Source organism: Centrocercus urophasianus, unplaced genomic scaffold, assembly GCF_019232065.1.
Source record: "Centrocercus urophasianus isolate 14NV4802_14NV808 unplaced genomic scaffold, USGS_Curo_1.0 seq_20, whole genome shotgun sequence".
NCBI lineage: Eukaryota > Metazoa > Chordata > Aves > Galliformes > Phasianidae > Centrocercus > Centrocercus urophasianus.
This window is the reverse complement of record NW_024884756.1, coordinates 17,291,933-17,310,039: the sequence shown is the minus strand read 5'-3', so window position 1 is coordinate 17,310,039 and position 18,107 is coordinate 17,291,933. Positions and strand designations below refer to the sequence as shown.

At 41.7% G+C, this 18,107-nt stretch overlaps 1 protein-coding gene across 4 annotated transcripts in view; it reads right to left on the bottom strand.

The window, feature by feature from the left end:
- Window positions 1-17,285, bottom strand: part of LOC122162374 (neurabin-1-like) — a 42,331-nt gene extending 25,046 nt beyond the window's left edge. For 2 of the 4 annotated variants that reach the window (XM_042822665.1, XM_042822669.1), the window contains exons 1-6: window positions 15,783-15,865; window positions 13,498-15,333; window positions 1,675-1,807; window positions 1,025-1,145; window positions 410-514; window positions 119-239 (exon numbers count right to left, since the gene is read on the bottom strand). In XM_042822665.1, coding sequence (XP_042678599.1) covers window positions 119-239; window positions 410-514; window positions 1,025-1,145; window positions 1,675-1,807; window positions 13,498-15,087 — 2,070 coding nt within the window. In that variant the 5' untranslated portion in view covers window positions 15,088-15,333; window positions 15,783-15,865. Of the gene's footprint in view, window positions 1-118; window positions 240-409; window positions 515-1,024; window positions 1,146-1,674; window positions 1,808-13,497; window positions 15,334-15,782; window positions 15,866-16,128; window positions 16,148-17,151 lie in introns of those variants that run through there. The other 2 variants (XM_042822666.1, XM_042822667.1) reach the window with 2 other exon arrangements.
- Between the last annotated feature and the right edge of the window lie 822 nt (window positions 17,286-18,107).

The following is an 18,107-nucleotide window of genomic DNA, read 5'->3' as shown; positions in this document are numbered from 1 at the left end:
TTTTTTTTTTTTTTTTTTTTTTTTTTGCTTTTTTGCTTCCATTTGATTCAAAAAACATTCAACCCATTTGCAAAAGTAATCGAATGCTTTAAACATATGCGTGTGTATGATGTTTTACCTGCTCTGTATCATCATGAACATAGTGCTGCTCATACAGACATCTCTCCTGCTCTAAAGTCTCACTAATGAGGCGGGCTACTTCACTCTGAGTCCCTGGCTTCTCTCTGCCAATCAGAAACCTACAAAAGAAAAACAAATTACTTTGCAGCAAAAACTTAAGAGATATTTAAGTAGTTAGTTTGCCATATTATTGCCCTCAGCAACTTTTCTGTAAAATTCTCAAGCTATAGTTTTGTATTCTCCATTAATGAAAAACAGAAGGTATTACCTGATAGAAAACAACACATACCTCACTGTGCCTTTGGTATTTTTGAGTACAGTGGCTGCAAAGAACTGAGTAACTCCCACTAGACTTATGCCATCGACTTCCACAATCTGATCATTTACTTGAATTCTGCAAAAATAAATGCTTTAGATATCAGTTCAACAAAAATATTTGACTAGATAGATTACTGACATGATAAATATCACTTAAAACTCCCTAGTAGCTAGAAACTTTGAGTACCAAGCATTCCATTGCTTAAAACTAATCTCCTGATCCTCAGTGACTATGCTGATTAGCAATTAAAAATTATATATAGTGTTTGCTTTGATATTTTTATACTACTCACACACTGAATGGATTCAGGATCACCAGCTTGATTTTCTATCACTTCTACATGTGGACATTTTCTAAAATTTTCTCAGACATCCTGCAAGAAAACCTAAGCTCCTTTTGAAAAATGTCCTATATTAAGCAAAATAACTGCATTTTTTAAAATTTAACACAAATCAGCAATACAATATTTCTTCACTTGAAGTCAGCTTTTGTAGCTTTATTCACAGTATTTGGCATATCAGATGAAAATGGCTGGGATCAGTCTGAAATGTGCAAAAACTGTAATCAATGCAGTGGAAAACTCACCGTCCATCTCTCTGAGCAGCTCCACCATCTGTTATTGTTTTTACAAAAATGCCCAGTTTTTCCAGCCCCTGATCAGCACCGACTCCCATTCCAATAATACTGATGCCCAGACCGCTGTCACCTAAGGGATTAAAATATTTAATATTAGCTGCATAATAGATGATGCAACACTAAGCAGTTCTGAGGGGCTTTGAAGTGTTTCAAGTCATTCCATGCAAAAGATAAAAATATGTACACGTTTTATACATAAATATTTAATGCATAAATATGTAAAATTAGATTTATTTTTTTTTTCCCAAAATACTTCTGAAAGGTTTTCTGTTTTGTAGTTATGGCTTCCTATTAGATTCAAAGTTTCATGGAACCTGAAAGAGAATTTGAGTTCAAAGTTTGTGAATTGCACATACTCATAATATTCATTCAGACCAGCTGCTCATTAATGTATCCTTCCTAACTTCAATTAGGTATGACAGTTTGTCCTTAATGAAGGACTGTTCAATTAAAAGTCATTACATTCAACAGAATAGCTATGCGTAAAAGCTGCAGCCTACATTCAAAAATTCAAGAACCAATTGCAGCAAAAATGCAGTTTACAATTGCTTTATCTTGTCTTCTCATAGTATCTCTAATATTCAAGGTCTGATTCACACCTTTTTCAATTTCCACAGGAAATACTTCCATTTTCTCCACCCTTTTCTCAAGTTCATATTCAGCTGAGGCTGCCACAGGGTCAACTTCTTCGTTACGTCTATCATAATCTTCATTTGAGTAAGTACTGAAAACCTAAGAAAGGTGACAAAAAAATAGCTTAAGTACTTTCTCAGCCATTTCCAAACACGATGTAATTGAAAGAAAAATCAGTAGGGAAATTAAAGCGGTATTTCTAGAGATCCCATTTTCTAAACAATTATCAATTTAATGAATACTGCTGCAATATTGTTTCCAGTTACATAAAAATAACATTACAGAAGATTCAAAACAATCACTTAAGCACTTTTTGCTTTGTAAATACAACAACTATATAAAAGAAGTCAAGGAAATCATAATCTCTTTTTGCTACAGAGTTAATTTTTTAGGACTACATTCCCCCGAATCCTTTGTTTCTCCCTTCCCCCAAACCATCTGCCAATTACAGAGCCTCCACCAGATGTAGACTTCTGATTTTGCAGGGAATCATGTAGATTCTCAAGAAAAGGAAATGCCTTGTTACATACATTACTATTTTTAGTAGTCACTCCAGCGGAATTTCTGAATTGTTAAAAGATAAATAAACAACAAAATGAATAATGAGTATTAAGACAAATCAAGGAAAGAAGGAGCGACATGCAACATGCTCAATTTCACTTATCAGCATGTTCATTAATCATATACAAAATCATAAGTGAGAGGTAAATCATATTCCCCCTCTTCAGCTATGGGAAAAACAAGGTTTTTCCACTCAAGTTTTTTGCAGGCACTGATATCCCTGCGATATTCACTGATAAACATCCCTGTGAGACAAAACCAGTTACAGACTGCAGCTTCAATCTCCCTAATCGTGAACTTGTAGTGCTGACACAAAGTTCATTTACACTGGCCTACTAATGTTTTGCAACTTCTGCATTTTCACACTCGATAGGTACCTGAAATCACGTAAGCATGACAGGATTAACTGTAATTAGATAGTACTAACATTTTGCCAGTGAATTTATATCCACTAGTATACAGTGTTAGCTCTGCATGGCAGCATATTCAGACACAGAAAAACAGATTACCAAAAAGTGACTGATAATAACTCAGAAATAACACAGGCATCCTTCCTGACGCACCTCCAGACTACAGCTGGAGAAGTGTTCACAAACTGCTGTGTGCCACAAAACATGACCATGGATTTAATGGAGCAGTTCAGCAAGCACGAGTAGATCCACTTGGTAGACAGCAGAAGAAACTCATTCTCAGAAGTCTCATTTCTTGGAAAGTTCTCTTAAAGAGGGAAATGAGTCTTCCTAAATCTTGTATACAGGTAAATAAACCAACAAACTCCTCCAGACACTAGAGGGCAACAACTGGCAACAGATAGACAATGGTTGCACTGAGGGTCTCCCTATTCTATAATCTTTACAGAAAAAACGCAATATAGACAAATAAAGCCATCCAAGAAGCTTTATTTTACCAGTGACAGAAAGAAGTTGATAGGACTTCTTTGAATTAGTTTACCCCTAGCTGCCCAGATCAGTAAACAGTAGAAGCATTTGGATTTAATGGAGCACAGTTTTCCTTTGGAGCAAGGCCTGTCTACTTTGGTTCCTTTACCAATCCCTTCTCCCCTACTCCTCCCCCCCCCCAACAAATACATAAATAAAAATCAATGTCTCTAGTAGTAGTAAGAGAGATTCCACAGTAATCAATGAAAAATGAATAGTAAAAGCAAAAAAGGAAGATGACAGTAATTATTTGGGAGACACTGACCATCTTTTTTTTTTATTAATTATTCTCTCACACACAGAGCACACGATGGTGCATGCAGTCACCAGCAAAGGGAAGACCACTGCCTGCAGCAACAGCCACCAGGTGCTGGAGATTCAGGGGGAATAAAGTTACACCACCACCAAAAACTGAATGACATACATTCATGCTTTGGGCCGCCCATCTGGAAGTTTTAAAAATTATGAAATATTTTTCCAACTCAAAAGTAATAGCTTTGTACTTGAGTGTCTCGTGGAATTTGCCCAAGTTGATTCAAACCTGATGCACTGTAAGAACTCATCACCTGATGGGAATGGATCATAGAATTTAAAAGTAGGTTTGAGTTAAATTTGCCATTGTTATACATAGTATAATAATGGCACAAACATGCAAATGCAGATGAAGACTACTAACACTTCCCCACAACAGCTCCTTGAGGAAAAACCTATCTGAAATCAATTGTGACTGATCTATTAAGAGAGAAAATCATACTTGTCTCTTAAAATGACAGATGGGAACTATGCATGACCACTTAAATAACATTCTAAAAATCATAAACCCAATTAAGAGAAGACAGAGCTGTTTTTAAAAAGTAATGAGAACTGTATTCAGAGAAATCATTTTGAGGGAAAACATGAATTTATAAATAGAAGAATAGCAATACCAGTGACATACAACTGGAAGACAAATGTGGCAGCAACAAGAAGAAAAGCAAGAGCACACTAAAAAAACCCATAGCCAAAGGCAAAAGGCAGACGTTTTTACCGTGTACGTGAGGAATCATAAATGGGATTTACCTCTTAGCAGACCAAATGGTTAAGTTGTTGACATCAATGTAAAAAGCACAGAACTGTTTGGTGAGTTTTCTGCCAAGCAGCAGAAGCAGTACTAAACACAGTTAAAATGTAGATAATAAGTAACATAAATTACAAGTTACAGAGTATAGAAGATTGATGAGAAAGCTAAACACAGTTCACCCCTGCACTGTGTCTGGCAGGATTTAGTCACTGAATCAAACACATTAGGAACAAAAGAAATTCTAATCTTACTATTTTAAAGGCACTGCAAGCTGGAGACAAAAAGATTATGAGTGAGAAAGAAAATAACAAGACAAAAAAAAAAAAAAAAAAAAAAACAAACCCACAACAGTACTTCTTTTAAATATTTTTTTTTCTTTTAAAAGCCAAGATGATGATAATCATGTCAAATGTATTCTGGGCTACTAATAAGCTAACCATTATTAAAAAAAACACCCCAAAACACTACTGAAAACAAGTATATAACAAAGTGTAGATAGCATGTGTTTACCTTCCTTAGTGCTGCTGGACTGCATAAATATTTAACTTCCAACATACCCTCAAATAGCATGGCAATTCCCAAGAACAAGTTCATCTTCAAAAAGAATGAGCAGCACTGAGGACTCTGACATGAAACTATCTGCCCAAGCTGGTATTAAACATTATTACTAAAGAACAAAAGACAGGAATTACGTAAAACTCAATCGAGATTTTAACAGCAGTTAATCAAACAATTCTGGTGTACATTTTACAACATTACAGGTTATAACGATAATCACAGGTTGGTAAGCTGGCTGTTTGTAACACACACTGCCCCAGGCTGCTTTGATGATGTTACCCAGTTCTGGCTGGCAGCCACACCAGCACGTACTTACTGACAGCTACCTGCAGACTGCATGAACTTCCATTTCTTGAGGTTGACAGAAAGGGTTGGAAGGGACCTCTGGAGGTTATACTGACCAACCTCCCAGCTCTAGCATGGCCAACTGATCGTGTGCTCAACTCATTTCTAACAGAGGTGCTTAAGCAAACACAAGTTATTGTCTCAACACCATAGAAAACCAAGTGAATTTGAAAGTCTTTTATCTTGTTACATCTCCAGAAGGTTAACTAGTTAATCTACCATTGGTACCTTCTGGACCCAGTAAAGCTAATGAACAGCAGAAAGAAAGCTGATCTGAAAGAAATAATTTCTTTTACACTCAAGTCCTCTTTTCTTCAGAATGAATAAAAATAATTTGAATCCAAATAAGTTCTCAGAAAATGCTGAATTTTTAAGGACTATTTTAATTAAACTGCAAAGACACATACCTGGAAATTTTCAAACTTATACTTAGTCCTTGAAGAACAAATTTTTTTTTTTTTTTTTTTTTTTTTAAGAACAAATTGCATTTATTACACCAGGAAAATGAATCACTTCTGGAATGCAAAACTCAGTTAATCTCTGGCTAAAAGATGCTACATTCAGTTAGTGCTACTATACAAAACTGAAAATCTCCATCATAATGCTGTCACAGGAAACAGTATTATCACAGAAAAACAACAATAATCTCACAATTCAAAGTCTTAGAAGTGCTTATGAAGTCCTCCTCATAAACTACACACATTTTAGCAGGATGGTATTTCTTTAAGAAGGAAAACTCATGAGGAAGATTTGCTTGCACAGATCTTTGCTGTCAAGTCACAGAACAGAGCTCCACACCTATATTCATTTCTAGTAGAAAGATTTGTTTCTGCACAAACAAAAGCACAATGTTACGCACACAATTAAACAGTAAAAATCAACAACTGCCTCAAAGGGTTCCCAACTCATCAGAATGGAAGCAATTTCAACATCACTTTTAAATTCTAATGCAGTAATATTTGTGGGGAAGCACAACCTACAAAAGCAGTTAAAGTAACACTTAATGAGTTGGGAGAGAGGCACTGTAGTGTTACTGACACCTGCACCTTGAAACCTTGCCAAGCAGTTGGTTCCTATGTCCTCTGAAATACGATTCTTACATTGACCATTCAAGTTTATAGACACTCAATAAAGCCACACAATCAAAATTCAAGTTACGGTTTCAAGAAAATTGCCTAATGATGAACAGTTTCAGCTTTTTCAATGGATGGCCTTTGCAAGACGCCTGGCAAGACCTGAAGTACCCAGGCAAGCATGAATAATCATTTGAAACAGTAGCACTGAAGCAGGCCGAAGTATACCTACACTTAGCAGTTTACTCTTACAGTCTCCCTCTCCGTTTGGAGTAGACATCACATTACCACTACATTATTCCCTCTGTTTCTAAATGCTAGAAGGTTACCTCTTTTTGGCCGTTATTTCAGTGATGAGTGACTATCTGTTTCAAATCACTTCATGCTACCGGATGCTGTGAATCAGAAAACAGAGACACCTGGTCTGTTTTCCGGTTTTATTGATAAACAAATAACACACCAAATTCAGGTTTGATTCAGAACAGTTGGTAACTGTTATATGGGCTGACACTGCAAATCATTCCATTCACTGTAGCATTTCCTGTTGCCAAACAGGAGGGTTGTGCGCTTACCTGCTTGATCCCGTAGCTCTGCTAAGCTAATTTAACAAAGCAAACACGCCAAGCCATCACCACCACCAAGTTAGTTTGCATAAAGGTGTAAGGGCAGCCTTGCTCCAGATCCAAACATCATTTCCCAGCCAGCATATTCAGCCAGCATCATCCAACCTGGTTAGCATTTACATCCCCTGCCTGTGCTGTCCCCTCAGCCCCACTGAATGCCCAGGCCGGCATGTCTGCCCCACAGCACCTCCACCTCAGTTCTCCCGAGGTCGTATGCTTCACAGTTGCATGTTAGAAAATGGCCAACTACTCAATTCAGCCTGTTCCTAAATAAAACACATGGAACAAAATACAAGTCCCAGCCCATATCAAACACACAAAAAATATTCACTGAAATGACAAAACATTTTGTCATTCCAACTTGAAACTCAATTCTGCAAGTGTCTCAAATTCACAAATAAACCCAAGATACTCACAGTACAAGAACTCTTATTTATGAAGCCTTACAGCAGAGGAAACACCTGAATCAACTTATCTGAGATAACCAAAACTACAGTAATGCAATTTTCCTACTCTTAAAATGAATTCTAACGATGCTGAAAGCAGAACATCAATTAAAATGTATCTGAAAGCAAGTCTACTAAGCAAAAATTTAACCACAACTACTTTGCCCTCTGCTATCAAGCCTAAGTATAAAAACTAACCTAATAATTATTGTTCTGCCATTGGTCACATAGTATTCAGTTCCTGCTCAGATGATTAAAACCCACAAACACTGAGAATTTCTGAACCGTGACAAGCTTAATGAGTTCCTTCATGACTCCATTGACATACATCTACCAAACTGTTTTGTCTCACTCTCTTCCTCCAATCTTATGTTCCCACTGTCCCATCCCACACCTAGCACTGGTCTCTCTTCCAAAGATACTTGGAAAGTCAAATAAATTTCTGCTCTATTTAGAATGATACAAAAGGCACAGGTTTATTTTTTTCCATTTCTCAAGAAGTAAATTATGAACAAGTTTCAGCTATTGCCTGCTTGTGCCTTCACATCAGTCTAGGTTAAGTAGACTCAGCTGCTAATAGCAGCACTCATCACAAAGATGCTGAATCTTTCAGCAGCTTAACTGTTGAGCTAATGAACTTGTCTCCTACAAGTCTGCCTATCTGCCCACACTCTGCATAATCACCTTACCTCCCCTGCGATTCCTGCATCCTCCTGTGTCACCGCCTCACGTTTGGCCGGACTACATCTCCAGTGAAACCCACAAGTGACTCCACCTTAGCTGCCCCTCCCTTCTCTTCCCCATCGCTGCCCTCCCAGCAAGACACAGCATGCACTGCACTGCTAGCTACCAAACCCACAAAGAACGGCAAATAAAGCTGCAGCCCTGCCACCACTGAGGACATCCGCAACGATCTTTGGAGGTGCCAATTTTCTCAAGATCAGGCAATAATTAAAAAATACTTTTAAAGATCTCTCTCTCTCTTCTGTCAAATCCAGGTGAAACTGCTAGAAAGTTAAAAGGTGAAAGGATTGAAAAAAAAAACAGTGAGGACGGACTGGTGATGACACTCATAACCTCACATCCTCTTATTTGTCTGCTACATCCAACTGGAGAGCTAGCGTGCCATTTAACTGCATTCAGAGAATAATTTGGTCAAAAATACACTGAGATATAAATAGAAAGAAACAGGCTGCTTCAGCAATGAGGCATGATAGAAAAAGAATTTGTTTCCTTTTTCTGCTCAGATTTGGATTTTTACGTACAGTCCCATACCTCGGCACCAGCCTCTTTCCCAAAGACTCCTGAAATGCCAAATCCACCATTGTAAAACACCCTGATCAAGTATTTCCTGAAATCTAAATAGAAGAACACTTCTGATATTAAAACAAAAAAACAAAACAAAAAAAAAAAGTGCCAAAGAAAGGCATACTTCTTTACAGAAAGCTGAAATAGAAACAAAAGGTCTCAATAAGGACCACAAATGCATAGATGGACGTATGGATCAAATGGACGTAGAATTTTTTTAAACCAGATGAATCTATATGCAGAATTGATTGGATTTATGCTTCAGAAATATTTTCTGACTTCCAAGATGACTGAAATTTCAATAAAAGTTTAAAACTTACCTTTCAAAAAATAAACAAAACCCATCCTCCAAAACCCAACAAAAACAAAACAAAGAATAAAAAAAAAACCACCATATTTTCACAGGTAACTTCTTCCTCCGGTTCACATCCATGCTTTTGGTATTTTAACCTCTTATACTGCTAAGTCTGTCAGAAGAAAATGCGGCACTTCCAGATGCAAGTAAAACACAACCAAACCATGCTCAAAGCCAGGAGTATTTTTTGTGGAAATTGATTGAACGTTACTGTGGAGAGTACAGTAAGTTTGAGATAAAAATACAAAGTAAAGTTGTAGGACAAGATTGTTCAGATATAAGTGCTGGAACATTGATGCAAGCAATAGACAGAGCTTCAAAACACTTAAAATCTTTAAATTGTTTCATCATTAAAAAGATCTTTAACAAATCCCTGATGGGAATACACTGCCACAGCCAAGAAAAAGTAGCTGACTTCCCACATGCCAAACGTCTACTCTCAAGTTCAATTTCTATTTTCCTAAATCAATTTACTTCCATGTAATATACCAATCTCTTAATGCCACACAAGCATCTTACTGAAGTGCTTCAGTGGCTGACAAACATTCAACCATTCATGCAATCATCAATTATTCTCTAATTACAACGACAACTGAAGACTATCCAGGGTCTGGGCATTTTCCACCAGTTAATGGATTTTGCATTCTTTTCTACGTATAGAATCCAGAAGCATAGAAGGTACAGTTCAAAAATCAAGGGATGTATGACACTGAAGCACTACACAACATTTTGTTAAAACAATGATTGGGAGGGCACAAACTGATGTAGAAAAATTGTACATCTCCTAAAAATGGTAGCATTTATAGATGGGCTGTTACACATTAAATCTAGCTGAAGCCTATCTTCATTTACTGCTTCATTAACTTCCACAGTAAGCAGTTCTGTAGTAAAGAGATCAGACAGTGTGCCAGGCTGAACAAGACTGCTATTTGTATCCCAGCTAAACACAGAACAGCTCTATTTTAATGTGTGAGACAAATGGCAATATTATGAAGGATTTGCAGATTCCCTCAAGAGCAGCTGATACCTGGCTGGTTAGACCCACACACAAAATATGAGACTGCTTTTAATTTCTTCATGCAAGAAAAAAAAAATAATGTTTTGCTCAACCATAGCAAAATATAAAAGCCTTTATGAAGGTCAGTTTTGTTTTTAATTTACTTTAAGCCATGTTCTTCACTTAATCTTGAAGTAAAGTATTATTCACAGAGCTGGGGACAAACACCACCATGCAACTTAAACTGGTTAACGCTGCAAATCAAACAGACCTACAGAAGTGAATAGTATCTGTATTATCTTTTTGGGTTATCAGAGCTACAGAACTTCTAAGGATCATAAATCATTACAGAACTTAGTCACAGTGCTATTCAAGGTTTTGAGGACAAAGTTTGATACAGTCAGAGCTAAAGACAGCTGAAGAAGCCAATTTGGAGACGAATGTTTGTTTTACCAACGGAAAGTTTCAGGATTACAAACGTCAAACTGTACTCTGTCATTACATCTGTGTTAATTAAAGCCTTTCAAGGTGATCATGTAATTGAGAGCGAGTTTAATCTCTACATTACAAAAGCATAATGAAGTATAAAGGGATAACAGCACAGTTACCTGACGTTATTTGCACTGTTTGTATTGCTGATCACTTGTGTGGTTTATTCAGAAAACTTTAGGACAAATAAAATATGCTTGTGGATATCTTGGACAGCTGAGTGTACTTTACATTCCTTATTAGCTTCAGATGTGGCAACAAGGGGCTAAAAATAGCCCATGTCCCGCAACACAAACCCAATCTGGCAGTGTAGTTCTGCTAGTAACTGCACAGCATCACTCTCATCACAACTGCAGGAAAAACAAACCACCGAGCCACAATGCTCCTTAAGGGCTGCAGAGATCACACAGCAGCACTCATGTCACCTATGGCAAGTAAGAAACCTTCCCCCACATTTATCATCAGCTTCTACAGAACTGAAGCTTTTATTTTAAAAGTCTCTTCTCCACTCATTTTTACAGGCACAGAGCGACTCCAAATAACATAGTATTTATATAAGTGTTCCATCGTTCCTGAAATTATCAGTTCAAAATTACGTGTTCTTAAGCCCCACTACAGCTGTCAACAATTGCAGAGCTCCAACATGGGTCAGACATAAGGCTAACAGTATTAGCTTCAATCCACATCCCCTGGGAGCTCCCATCTCTTTCTTATACTCAAAAGCCCTTCACAGCTGAGAAGAAACTTCTCAATACAGATATTACTCGAGCTCTCTCCATTACCTACACCATATCCCACGTTTGTGTTGAGACTATCACGTGCAATGGTCACAAATCCATCATTGCAGAGACTCAAGCATTTTAAAACACTTTTCTTCCCCAAACATCTTCTGAATGTTTTGAATTTTCCTCCTCAAATGCCTGCTGCACAGCAGCTGTAAAACACAGAGCTGGCTGCTTTATAGCTGCTACATAGCTACACTGGGAAGAGCAGCAGGATGGGCCAGACCACAGCACAGAAGGAAAACAGCCAAAAAGCCAACTCCAGCCTGGCCCCATGCAGGAGGGTCTAGGAAGGGGAGAAACACAGCCTTCTCTTCTAGAGCCGCGGATGGCTGGAACGGCACTCACATTTCAGTCATGCTTACTTGTCTAAATAAAGCTGAAGGAAGTTAGCTGGATGCAGTTCTCACTATGGCACTGCTCGGAGCTGTGGCTGGGGGCCAGAAATCATCTTTTTTTTTTTTTACCACTTGGGATTTTTCTCTTTCAACTTGAGATGCACTAAAATCTATCCATAAAGCCAAACAAGAAACCTATTGTATGAAAAGAGATCTGAAATTTCACTGCTCATACTGCTATTAAGTACCATTTATTCTGTCAATCCTGAAGTCAGGCATCATGGCAATAACCATGTTATCTTAACACAAAAATACTAACAGTTGCTATTAAATCCATCTTTTGTCTGTGCAATTGATAACCTGGCAGAGGCAGGCTCTGGAGGCTTTCAGAGAAGCAGCTACAGTCAAAGGGCACTGGTTACCAAAACATGAGATTTGTCTGCAGGAGAGCTCCCATCACAGCTGGCAGAGATTCCTATTAATGCTTTGAACTAAACCTGACACTGACGTAACAGAGAATGCAGGAAAAGCCTGTTGCAATCACTGCTTCTAGGACTTCAGCAACAACAGACCCAGCCTACAGCAGGACAGCATGCACCAGCAAACCAAAGAGCACTTCTAGCAGATGACTTGCTGCGCTCCTCTCAGACAATGATGCACAGAAACACAGAGAATGGATTGGTGCCCTCTGGCTTTCCAGCAGCCTTCACCCCATTCCTTATGCAGCTCCCAGAAGCAGCACTGCCCCTCCCCTTCAGAGCTCCAGGTCACTGCTGAGACAGCATCAGCCACAAGAAAGCCATATAAAGCCATCCTGCCTATAAGAAGGACTATAAGAAACCACAAGTAACAAAATGTGGATTTTGCCATACACAAACATCTTCAGGGACAGCACTGGTCTATCTTTATCAAAGTGGGAGCTTCATGCTGCAAGAAGTACAGGAGTTGGAGTTTTTACATCATTCTCAACAGCACAGAGAAAGCATAAAAACTGCTTTATTGAAGATGATGTTTTTTCTTCTACTATTACATGAATGAAAAAATACAGTTGAGAAAGCCTGGACAGTTTCCCACTCCATCTTGTTCCTCATCTGCCAGTCCTCTCAAATTTCAGGTGGGATGAGAATAACCACAGTCAGCAACAGGACTACAGGTACACAGGATTTGCACTACAGAATGACTTCATTCATTCTGTGGGTGTTTTTGGTGACTGAAGAACAGAAACCCACATCTTCTCAATTTGTTAGCACTCTAACTCGTAGTGCTTCTCATTATTAAGTCATTATATTATTAACTCTGTCTTCCACAACTTAGGGACTCGAACATGTTCATCACACAAATACCCCTAGAGAACATTCACCCTGCCAATATAAATATTATAGACATTACTTGTATTTTAATAAATATTCTATAATGGGTAATACTGCAAAAAAGTCTATAATCTTAAATAATGGGAACAAGTAATTCGATATTTTCCCACACCAAAATCAAACAATATTTGAAATTGTATCTGAAGATTATTTTAAAAAAATCTGTACAAAAAGTAAAACTGAAACAGTCCTTTCCAGTGCAACACCACAATTTTAAACAAATGAAATTAAGCACTAAGGGCCATGTGTCTGAACTTCTTAAAGTTAGTGTTCCTAAGGGTATTAAGCAAGTGAAATCTCATGTGCTTTGCTATGCTACCTCGTGAAGCTGCTGTGATTTAGAAATCACTTGTGACAACTTCCACTTCTCTCTTTTTCAGAAAACCAAGCAGTTTAAAGTCACGTAGTTAACACTACTGAAAGGGCTTTTACAGGTTTGAAAACAAAATGAAACACAAAACACTTCCAAAATACATTTCCTGGGTATTTTGAATTGCAAAACAGAAAAATGAAACAAACCTACAAAGAAAATTCAAATGTACATACCTTAATAGGAGCTGTAGAGAACTTGACTTTTCGGTCTGGCACAGGATCTTCCTCTTCAGAAAGTCCAGGAAACTCCTCGTACTCACTGTCATACATATATTCCTCCTCTTCCTCCAAAATTTCGTTGCCTTCAGGGTCCTGGCTCTCTGTATCCCTATAATCATCAAAAGCTGCATTTTCTATTCCAAAAGTACAGAAGCCATCTCTCTGCTTTTCTACTACTTGCTCCTCTTCTCCAGTATCCCCCTCTTGCTGTAGAACATCCTGAACTGGACCATCTTTAACAGACATCCCATCTCTCACTTCTTCCTGATTGGTTCCGTTTCTTTCTGTAAACTCTTCTACTAAATCCAAGGAATAGCTGCTCCTTTTCCCTTCTTGTATTTGATATTTGAGTGGTTGATCCTCATTAACAACATGACCTTTATCCAAACCCTCTTTTCCATGCCCTGAGGTTTCATCTTGCACAGACAGCTCCACACAAGTCTCCTCAACAGGGGAAACCTGGGAAAGAATAGTCTCTGTTCTCCACTTTGCCTCCTGACAGGATATACTGCTCATATCCTGTAGGCTTCTCTCCAGCACGGCTTTCTCTCTCTTGTCTTTTTCAAACACTTCACTCTGCCCACCTCTGTCTATCACAGGCACTTTGGTGGAGGCAATCTTCTCTGGACTTCTTTCAGCAGTAGTAGATGAATCCGAACTGCAGTGGCTTTTCAAAGGGCCCTGATTCAGGTCATCACTTTTGGAAATTTCTTTGGAATCTTCAGTATCACTGTCACCCAGAAAGCTTTCCAGCCTCCTAGAAATGGGCCCAGCATTCAAGATGGAGGTTTTGGAACCATTATTGGGATGCTGCTGCTTCAGCTCACTACCATGATTTTCAACCTTATCCAGTGCAACTGAAGGACTCACATCTGTATTAAAATTGAAGTGGTCTACCACACTGCTACAATCAGAAGCTGAACCATGTCTCCTCTTATCTTCACTTCTTTCACATTTGCTGGGAGAATATCTGTCCACAGAACTTCGTTGTTTTATATTTCTCTCGAACAGCTTCCTGGTCTCCGAAAACTTTTCTGCCAGGGCAACTTTATCCAAATCTGCCTCATCGTTGCTACGTATGATCTTATCAGCAGTAGAAGTCACAGATGACGAATCCACAGGACTGCTGCTGGGGCCAGTATTTGTATTAAGAAGATTGTTCTTTTGGATAATGAGGAAAGATGTGCTACCTGGAGAAGGCCCATGTTCTGCTACTGTGGCCCGACTGATTAATTTGGTCTCAGCAGGTGGACTACTTTCACAAGAGGGTGTGGAAGCGGAGCCTCCCATTTGCAGAAACATACTTTTGATCTTGTGAACTCTATTGCCATAAGTGGCAGCTCTACCTCGACTGTGCGGGTCATTTCCCCCTCCATTAGAAGAGGTGCTCAGCTTCTGCTGCAAGCCCGTTTTGTTGGAAACGTTTTCAGGACTGTTCACTCCATCAAAAGAGCATTTGATAGCGTGGAAGTCAGATTTGTAGGCATTTCGGTGTGGAGAAGCACTTCTTAAAGTCCTTTCCCCTTTGCCCTCAGTTTTCATCATCGTCAGAGAGCAGCTCCCTCAGCTCCTGAGGAGCGGAAAGGAAAACTCACAGGCACCAAGCTGCCACCCTCCGACGCCGCGCAGAGCGGATCCTGCAGAAGAGCTGCCTTTTCCCCCTCAGCCGGCCTCCACGCTCACATTCAGACGGGCTGCGCCGGTGCATACACGGAGAGAAAGAAATCACAGCGCCTGTACGGCCACATCGGATGTTATCTCCGCTGCGGATCACAGTATCCAGAAGGCCATCTGCAAGGGGACGCAGAGTTTTAATTAACTCGGGACCTCGCCAGCGTGCGACACGAATCCCGAACTCGCGTTCCCGGGAGGGAGAGCGGCGCGAGCCCAGATAAAGCCCATTGTGTCCGCCGGGACGCGCAGCCACGGCTGGCGGCGGCCGCCCGGGCATTAGCCCCGAGGGCTCCGCGGAGCAGCGGCCGTCCCCCGCCCGGCATCCCTCCGCCCGGCGCCGGCTGCCAGGGCCGCGGGGCCGCAGCGCGGGGAGGAGGGGTGAGGCCGCCGGCCCTTCCTGCCGCCCAAGGAGGCCGGGCCGAGGCGAGGCAGAGGGACCCGAGTGCCCGCGGGCCGCCCGGAAGCGAGGGAGCCGCGAGTTTCGGCGGCGAGTCGGAGCTCCCCAGCGCCTCCGCACCTCGGGGGTCGCCCCGGCACCTCGCCCCAAACTTTCCGAGCCGGCCTACCTGGGGGCGGGGGTCCAGCCAGCTCCTTCCCCTCAGCGCTCCCGGCCGCCCGGCGGCCGCGCGCACCGCGCCATCGTTACCCGCCGCCCCGCGCTCCCCACGCCGCCTTCCTCCCGCCCCCGCGGCCCCGCTCCAAACCGCCCGCCCGCCCCGCGCCGCCTCTCACGCCGCTCAACGCCCTCCTCGGCTCGGCTCGGGCCCGCCCGCGCGCCGCCTCGCTCCGCTCGCACACAAAGAGAGGGAGCGGCGGGCGCGCCCTCGTTCCTCTCGGCGCGAGGGAAGAGAGGGGCTGGGGGGGCCGAGGGCAGCCCGGGATCTACCACGCCGCGCGAGTTGCGGGTGATACCATGTCGGCGGGACCGGCGGCCGTTAGCGCGGGGCGGGGCGGCCCGGGGCCCTCGAAGGCGTCGAGGCGAGTGGCGGCGGGGAGCGGCCCGGGCCTGGCCCGCCGCACCCTCACCGAAGAACGCGGCCGAGGCGCCGTCCGGGCCGCCCCCGGGGAAGGGCCGCGCGGGATTTTCGAAGCCCGGCGCTGCGGCCGCGGTGTTGATGCCGCTCCCGGCTGAGGGCGTCCCGGCGCGGATAGCCGGAAGTAAAGGGAACGCCGCATCCGCAGACTTTTCTCCCTTTTTCAAATCCACGCCGTTTTAGCAGAAAACCCGCTGACGAGCACGTGGCGCCGGGCGGAAATTCTCCCCGCCGGTACCAAGCGAGAGCCCGGCGGGCAGCGGCGTGTCGGGCACTGCTCTGCGGGGCCGCCGGGAGCCGCGGAGCGCCTTGCCAGCGGGACTGCGCGTGCACAATTGCGTTGGTCCAAATTGCGGCACGGGCTGTGAGCCATCCCGCGAGGTGCGCGGATCGGGTTACTGGCCAGAAGCTGCTTCCACGTAGTATGTACAAATCGCACAACGATCAAGAGAGTGCCCAAAGAAACCAACAGAATGCCTATATTAAAAAGTATTAAAAAGAACTGCAGGCAGATTCTGTATTTTTGCCCTGTGGGAACGTCCAAAATGTGATGGTTTTTCATTCCAAATTCAAATAACTGAGTTTCCAGAGGAACAAAAACTTGAGAAGAGCCAAAGTGCATTTCATCTTGTAGTCACCAGACCAGCGGTGAAATTCAGACATTCTTACAGACATCCACATTGGCTTTTTCTAGCACTTCATTTTTCTGAAACAAAGGGGCTATGAAATTCTTCAGACTTTCTTCCGTGTTTTCAAGTGTTGGGACAGCAGTGTTCACCAAGACCTGCCTCTAGCAGCCTAAGGTACGCCCTGAAGCGCTGCTTTAAGTAACGTTTTACAATAAGTAGTTTCAATCCAAGAGTGACAAATGTTTCACATGTTGAGAATATGTAGTTCTTACCTAGAACAAAGTAGCAGTGGCCTTCCTCCCACATCTCCTGACACTGTTCTTCCTGGGGCTCCCAGGCTGGGCTGAAGCTGCAAGGCTTCTGCACCATTTCCAGTGCACAGTGCTGTAAGAGAACACAAAGAAAACCTCCTTGTACAAAACAAAGTAAATACAGGGTTGTTCTGCAGTTTGAACACTGGGCAAAGACCATTCTGTGCACTGTTTCAGGAGCCTGCCAGCACGTAGGAGGCAGTTCAAAGGAAAACAAAGGCAGAGCTCAGGAACAACATAATAATAGAGCTCAGCTCCAACCTGCGCCCAGGAAAGTGAAAGGCCTTTGCACAAGGTGCCTAAATGAGGCTGCAGCAGGAACATACTCTCCTGTTTTGGATTCCTCTGTGCTTCAGGAAGGTGGGATTACAGAGCATAAACATAAATGTAAGTGCACCAAAGATATCTTTATAAGGAATAAAAAAAAAAAAAAAAAAAAAAAAAAAAAAAGTCTTATTCTACCTAGGATAAGATATGCAAGTTATTTAGGCTAACTATGCTGGCTAGAAGGGACAACATTATCAGGATGGACTGGTTTCTAGTGAGGAAAGACTGAACTGTACTCTAGGTGAATTGATGTGAAGGAAATAACAGAACTATTTACAGAAAGAATGACTAACAAGATTAGAGGAATTCAAGATAAGTACATCTGGAATTTCAGCAAGAAATCTGGGAAGGTGAAGTAGCTTGGGATTTCACCACAGCTAAAACTGCAGTGAAATCCAGGAAGAGCATCCCAGAGATTCAGACTGTGGGGGTAAAACAACGGTGAATAAGCAAGTGGTTTGCACTGAGCATTTTGGCAGTGGAGTGTATTCTGGAAGGACCTCGGCTGCTCAAAATCTTGGGGAAAAGGAATGTATTGTGATATATGAACTCACGAAACCCACGAAAACAGACAAAAAGGAAATGGTTTC